Source organism: Myotis davidii, unplaced genomic scaffold (assembly GCF_000327345.1).
Source record: "Myotis davidii unplaced genomic scaffold, ASM32734v1 scaffold826, whole genome shotgun sequence".
In the NCBI taxonomy this organism is placed as follows: Eukaryota; Metazoa; Chordata; class Mammalia; order Chiroptera; family Vespertilionidae; genus Myotis; species Myotis davidii.
In genome coordinates this window covers 1,096,297-1,103,065 of record NW_006297142.1, presented here as the reverse complement: position 1 = coordinate 1,103,065, position 6,769 = coordinate 1,096,297, and the positions used below count along the sequence as shown (strand labels likewise).

At 57.2% G+C, this 6,769-nt stretch overlaps 1 protein-coding gene across 1 annotated transcript in view; it reads left to right on the top strand.

Annotated features, from left to right (window-relative positions):
- The window catches only part of EEF1G (eukaryotic translation elongation factor 1 gamma), a 10,194-nt gene extending 5,805 nt beyond the window's left edge, over window positions 1-4,389 (top strand). Inside the window, exons 7-10 of the mRNA XM_006772750.2 lie at window positions 105-309; window positions 3,559-3,731; window positions 3,811-3,935; window positions 4,154-4,389. Of these exons, the coding sequence (XP_006772813.1) occupies window positions 105-309; window positions 3,559-3,731; window positions 3,811-3,935; window positions 4,154-4,312 (662 nt within the window). The 3' untranslated portion in view covers window positions 4,313-4,389. The remainder of the gene's footprint in view (window positions 1-104; window positions 310-3,558; window positions 3,732-3,810; window positions 3,936-4,153) is intronic.
- Window positions 4,390-6,769: the final 2,380 nt, after the last annotated feature.

Here is a 6,769-nt window from a genome sequence, read left to right as displayed (position 1 = left end):
GCCCCGCCCCGCCCCGCCGTTCTCCTCCACTGCCCCGCTTGCTGCCCGCTTGGGGGGCCGCGGAAAGAGGCCGGATATTGACTTTTCTCCTTCCTCTGCGCCAGCTAAAAAGTTTGCGGAGAGCCAGCCGAAGAAAGACACCCCTCGGAAGGAGAAGGCACCCCGGGAGGAGAAGCCGAAGCCCCAGGCCGAGCGGAAGGAGGAGAAGAAGGCCGCTGCGCCCGCTCCCGAGGAGGAGATGGACGAGTGTGAGCAGGCGCTGGCGGCGGAGCCCAAGGCCAAGGACCCCTTTGCTCACCTGCCCAAGAGGTGAGGATACGGGGACGTGGGGGGAGCGCTGCATGGGACCCAAGAAGGCCCCTTCTCACCTGAGTGTGTCCTCACACACCTTGGGCCCAGAGTTTGAGGTCATTCATACAAAATTAAAGGCGTGTTTTAGTTGGCAGATCAGGTGACTTTCTGAATTTAAGAATTGGGTGAGCTTTGAAAGGAGCAAGTACATTCTAAATGCATCCAGCAGTGGGGAGGTTCAGAATTCCCTTTCTGCAAGCAAGCAGGCAGCAGGCCGGAGTTCGAGGGGGTCATTGGTCTTGGGGGTGCTCGTCGGTCTCTGACCCTCAACTCAGTGAGGAGCGTGCTGCTTGGGTGAATTAGCCTGTAACTGGTGCTCATGGGGGTTGGGGGGCGATGACCGGGCTGCATGCGGCCTCTCTGCTCATTGTTTCCCAAACGGGGGAGTGCAACCCCTCGGGGAGAAGGAAGTAGATGGGGTGCTTGTCTGTTTCCTCTTTTCAGTAAATGTGGGGGTTCCTGGAGGAAAGAATAAGGTAAAAGGGAGATTGTTGGTGTAAAAAAGTGGGGCACCCAGTGCACCTCCAGTTCTCCGTGTTAGGGAAGCTTCCCGGGGCTGAGAGGCGTTGGAAGAGGCAACAACTCCATCTTCACATCAGGCTGTTCAGGGAGAGCACATGCCAGGAGCACACTCTCCCCGCAGGGGCCATGGCATCCTCCCGCCACAGGGCAGGACGGAGAGGGCACAGGGTCGCCCGCCCCGATAGGAGGAAGATGCCTTGCCTGCTTGCTGGGGCCGGGAGCAGCAGGCCGGGAGCAGCAGGCCTCGGGGCATAGGGGTGGGGTCATCGCAGTCTGTGCTGGCCCGAATCCAGCTGGTTCTGCCGGGAGGGTCCAGTGTGGTCGCGCCATTGAAGTCTCTCCTCACTGTCATCACACCTTCGCTCACTGCCCAGTCACTGTGTTGGACTTGCAAGCGATCGGAGAAAGGTCTTCCTCGCCCGCTGCCGCCCTTTCATCGTTGGTCTGGTTCAACGCGGTTGACTTCCGGTCGCGTGTGGTTTGATGTGGGGTAGATAGAGCGGATGGAGGGCGCGCCGGTGCTGGCACAGCAGCTGTGCTGGTGGGAGGTCAGAGCTCTGTTCTCCCGCTCGGGAACAGCTCGGAGGGTGGCTGAGGTTTCCTCAGGACCGGAGGCCCCGCGCTCGGCTGCTCTTCACAGTGTGTCTGTCTCTTTTTGAGCTGATTTCCTGTGAACCTGGCACAGGGGCAGGTCAAGACTGAGCGGGACTCTTCCCCGTTTGCCTGCCACCTTTCTCCCAGTAGATTTTCGTGGCTGTGCTGAGGGGATAGAGTAACATCGCCGTGATCTGCAGGGGGGGATTTGTCTGTGTCCTCCTATATGAAATGGCTAAACAGAAAAAGAAAAGCGAGCAGGATTTTGGTGTGTGTCAGTGAGCTGTGGTGACTAACCCAAATACAAAGGCTGCTGTGATGTCGACACTTAATTATTAGCTGGAGATCGTCACATATGTTACTCTGGGCAGAAAATAGATCAGGCCGCGAGCTTGAGGTCTTTAATCAGTCGCGTTTCCTAATGGCTTGAGAGAGTTTGTAAGGCCTGTTTGATAAGCAGGCCCTGTGAGCTGGCTGCCAGGACGATTTCCCCCAGGGCTATTTTTGACTTATTGTTATTGATTTTAGAGAGGAAGGGAGAGAGAGAACATCAGTGTTGAGAGAGAATCATTGGTTGGCTGCCCCCTGCACACACACTGGGCATTGCCCTAACTGGGAATCGAACTGTGACCTCCTGGTTCATAGGTCGATGCTCAACCACTGAGCCGCGCTGGCCCGGGCTCCCCCAGGACTCTTAATGTCACAGAGGTAGTGCCTTCGAAGACCAAGACCATCATTGTCCAGTTCCTTCTGGTCTGGTTAGGGCGTCCAGCCAGCTTGTTTCAGGAGCTGCCAAGAGCTGAGGGGTGAGGAGGATGATGGTCATGAAAAATAAACACGGTCAGGAGGGTGTGAAACATCTGTCCCATCCGGTGGTGGTGGACGTGGACAAGCTCAGGTGAGAGCTCTGGTGTCAGGAAGGAACCTGGCTCCGGTGTAGCCCGGCAGGGCACACACTTAACCTGGTCTGGGAAGGGAGGGGGCGTCTAACTCTAGGCCAGTGACGGCGAACCTTTTGAGCTCGGCGTGTCAGCGTTTTGAAAAACCCTAACTTAACTCTGGTGCCGTGTCACATAGAGAAATTTTTTGATATTTGCAACCACAGTAAAACCAAGATTTATATTTTTGGTCTTTATTTTATATATCTAAATGCCATTTAACAAAGAAAAATCAACCCAAAATATGAGTTCGCGTGTCGCCTCTGACACGCGTGTCATAGGGTCGCCATCACTGCTCTAGGTCTTGCTGTAAAGGAGTGAAATAGGTGGCAGCTCGTGGCATTATTAAAACTAACGAATAATTGAACCAACCTAGACATTCACTCAGGGGGCTTAAAAAGTTCATGGCACAGTCATGCCGTGGGAGGGTGTGTAGCCATTAAAACATTTGCAGAGAATTCTCAGTAGCGTGTCATAGTGTTCAAGGAACAATTTGTAAAGGCACAAAGCTAGCTATATCATCTTTGAAAAATCACCAGTGGAATTTTTCACAAAACACATAAAAAGGACACTAGTTGTCTTGTTTGCTGTTTTTGTGGGTGGTCTTCAGGCGCATGTGTCTTTGCAATTGGAAAAGAAAGAACGGCGCTGGGGGGTGGGGGGCGGAGGGGGGGCCGCTGGAATTCCTGGCTCTGTGCCAGAGGCTTCACAGGTAACCTGCACCCGAGGGCTCAGCAGCAGCTGAGCTGCTTTCCGGGCAGCAGGGCAGCAGGACTACGGGACGGGACGGGACGGGGTGGAAGGCTGGGCGGAGGCCTTGGAGAACACTCCCTGCCTAACCTCGCTGTCATTAGAGTGTGTCACCCAAGCGGCCTGTGTGATGGGGGAAGACACTGAGTCACTGGCTGAATGTGACTCATGGAAAAGAGCCCTGGGAGGGGCGGGTGGGAGGATGTCCTCCCTGTGCCTCCACTAGGGGGCAGCAGTTCGCCGTGCTTTCCTGGGCGCGGCTCCCTGGGGTCCCACCCTCGTGCTAAGCATACTTGGGCCGGGGTGGGGAGCACGAGGACATGCCCTTGGCTGCTTGGCAGGGCCGCCCGTCGCTGCCTCCGGAGGCCTGCTCAGCACTGACCTGCTGTTTCCCTCCGCTCAGTACCTTCGTGTTGGACGAGTTCAAGCGCAAGTACTCGAACGAGGACACGCTGGCGGTGGCGCTGCCGTACTTCTGGGAGCACTTCGATAAGGACGGCTGGTCGCTGTGGTACGCCGAGTACCGCTTCCCCGAGGAGCTCACCCAGACCTTCATGAGCTGCAACCTCATCACTGGTGAGGAGCGTGGGCCTGGGAGGAGGAGGGAGGGCCAGGTGACGTGATCTCAGGCCGCGCGTCCTCCCTGCGCCTTCAGGAATGTTCCAGCGGTTGGACAAGCTGAGGAAGAACGCCTTTGCCAGTGTCATCCTCTTTGAAACCAACAACAGCAGCTCCATTTCTGGAGTCTGGGTCTTCCGGGGCCAGGAGCTCGCCTTTCCGGTGAGGAGGGGCAGGGGCGGAGCGGCTAGCGGGAGGCGGCACGCACACCTTGCTGCTGGCCGATAGGCGTGGAGGGGCCTCCCGGAGCGGGGACCGGCGGAGCTGGCATGTCCCCAGCGGCCCTGGGACCTGACGACATGAGTCTGAGCTGGGAGTGGCAGGTGTGAGCCCGTGTCTGGTAACCTGACCACATGCTTCTTACCGGCTTTTCTCCGCAGCTGAGTCCGGACTGGCAGGTGGACTACGAGTCGTACACGTGGCGGAAGCTGGATCCCGGCAGCGCGGAGACCCAGACGCTGGTGCGAGAGTACTTTTGCTGGGAGGGGGCCTTCCAGCACGTGGGCAAAGCCTTCAACCAGGGCAAGATCTTCAAGTGAACATCGCTTGCCCTCGCCGAGCTGCCTGCACCCGCCCTCCCGGGCGCTGGGGGTCATTAAAGGAAACTGAACATCAAGCCCTGTGTGGTCTGCCTGCTCTGTGAGGGCGCTGCTCCGGAGGGCGTGCGGGGGCGCAGGCGAAGCCTCAGAGGAGCAGAGTCCTGCCCTCGGCTTTGGTGTCCTCGCCCCCTCCTGTGACGGCTGTCCTCCAGCTGGTGCGCTGGGTGGGCGGGACATGGGCTTTGTGACCACCTGACTCCTAGGGACCAGGTTCCCCGAGGTGGGCATGTCCACGCGTGGAGGGAGCTCACGGTGCGCAGTGTGGGCTGTTTCCCGCCGCCGCCCTGTGAGCGAGGCGCTGGGTGCAAGGGGTCAACAGGAGCAGGTGTCTGACCACTGACCGCCCGCACGGCGGCCCTGACCGGGCTGCAGGTCACCGGGCGGCCCTGCTTTCTAAGGAGGGTTCAGAGGTTTAATGACTTGCCTGCGATGACCTTATTTTTTAAATGTATTTTTATTGATTTCAGAGAGGAAGGGAGAGGGAGAGAGATACAAACATCCATGATGAGAGAGAATCGCTGATTGGCTGCCTCCTGCATCCCACACATGGGACTGAGCCTGCAACCTGGGCCTGTGCCCTGACCAGGAATCAAACCGTGACCTCCTGGTTCATAGGTCGACACTAAACCACTGAGCCACGTCGGCCGGGCTGGGGTGACATTTCTTAACTGGCAGAGGCAGGATTCTAAACCCCTTTGGTGTCACTGAAGCCTGGAAACGCCCTGTTGTGACATAACTGTCATCCATTAATCCTGCTCAAATCAGTGCTCACTGTGCTTTCTCTTTTGAGCTTATTTTTTTTTTAAATATTATTTATCTGTTTGTTTTTCAACATTTTAAAAAAATCCTCACCCAAGCCAAAATCGGTTTGGCTCAGTGGATAGAGCGTCGGCCTGTGGACTGAAAGGTTCCAGGTTCGATTCTGGTCAAGGGCATGTACCTGGGTTGCAGGCACATCCCTAGTAGGAGATGTGCCGGAGGCAGCTGATCGATGTTTCTATCTCTCTCCCTTCCTCTCTGTAAAAAGTCAATAAAAAATACGTTAAAAATAAAATCTTCACCCGAGGGTATTTTTCCATTGATTGTTTTTTTTAAGAGAGGGAAAGACAGAGAGACATCGCTGTGAGAGAAACATTGATTGGTTGCCTCCTGCATTCGCCCTGGAGCCTGCAACCGAGGTACAAGCCCTTGACTGGAATTGAACCCAGGACCCCTCAGTTTGTGGGCTGACACTATCCACTGAGCAACACTGGCTGGGGTAAGCTTAATTTTTCTACTCTGCAGAGATTCTTGCCCTGCTCTGATGGTCTTTTCTGAAGAGCATTGACCTCCCTATGAAGTTAACAGCTCAGGTGAACGTGCAAACATTAGAGTCCGTTTTGAAGCACATGCAGAAACAGTCGTGGCTGCCTTTGGTATTGAGGTTGTGGTTTTCCGGGTGTTTTCTCCCTCCCTCCCCTTTAGTCAGCCTGGGGCGGGGGCGGGGGGTGCCCTCCCGGCTTTAGGAGGGGACGCGGGACCTTTCCAGGTACTGAGCGGACTGGTGGTTTCAGGGTAGAGCTCCAGCCAGCTGGGAACCGCGACTGCAGTGGGGGTTAGGAATCCAGCTGGGCGAGGACGGGCTGGTTCTTGCTCAGTTTGCTTCCTGGCATCTCATCTCGCACTCGGTCCAGACTTGCTACCTGTCTTGCATCTGAGCCTCTGGGCTCCTCTTGGATAGGATCTGAAAGCACTGAGTGCTGACCGGGTGCGCCCTGAGCTGGTGGCTGGGACCTCACCGAACCTGTCAGACTCCCGTTCCCACCACACCCTGCTCCGCTTGTGTAATCTTCCCCGCCTTCCTGGTCCCCTTCATCTTCCCAGGAGCTGACGGTTTGGGCAGGAGAGACCAAGCCGGGCTGTGGGTTTGAGGGGGCAGGCCTGAGAGGCCCAGGAGGAGTCCGACTGGAAAGGGACTGTGTCCGCCTGGTGAGCCGGACCCTGGGCAGCAGCAGGCCTGGCAGTCCCTGTGGATTGGCCGGCTCTGGCTCTGGCCTGGGGGGCTGGGACCCCGCCTCCTAGCCTGCCCCCCCCCCTCGTCTGCAGGAAGAGTGACTCATCCACACCTCCTGCCTCCTGTGCCTCTAGCTCTGGCGGTTTGGTGTTGAGGAGGGTGGCTGGGTTGTGGTTGGGGCCAGGCCTGTGTTTGGGGGAGGGGCTGTGGCCTCTGGAAGGCTCCCAGTTGGCCTCCAGAAGGGTGGGATGGAAGGACCTCGTCCTGCCCAGATGGGCAGGCAAGAAGGTTAACGGGGAGTTTCTAGCGGCAGATGTGGGGCTGGAAAGAGGGGAAGTACATCTGGAGCTGATCCGGCGCCGCCCTGCCCCGGGAGGCCTGCGTCACTGCTGCTGCCGGCTCTG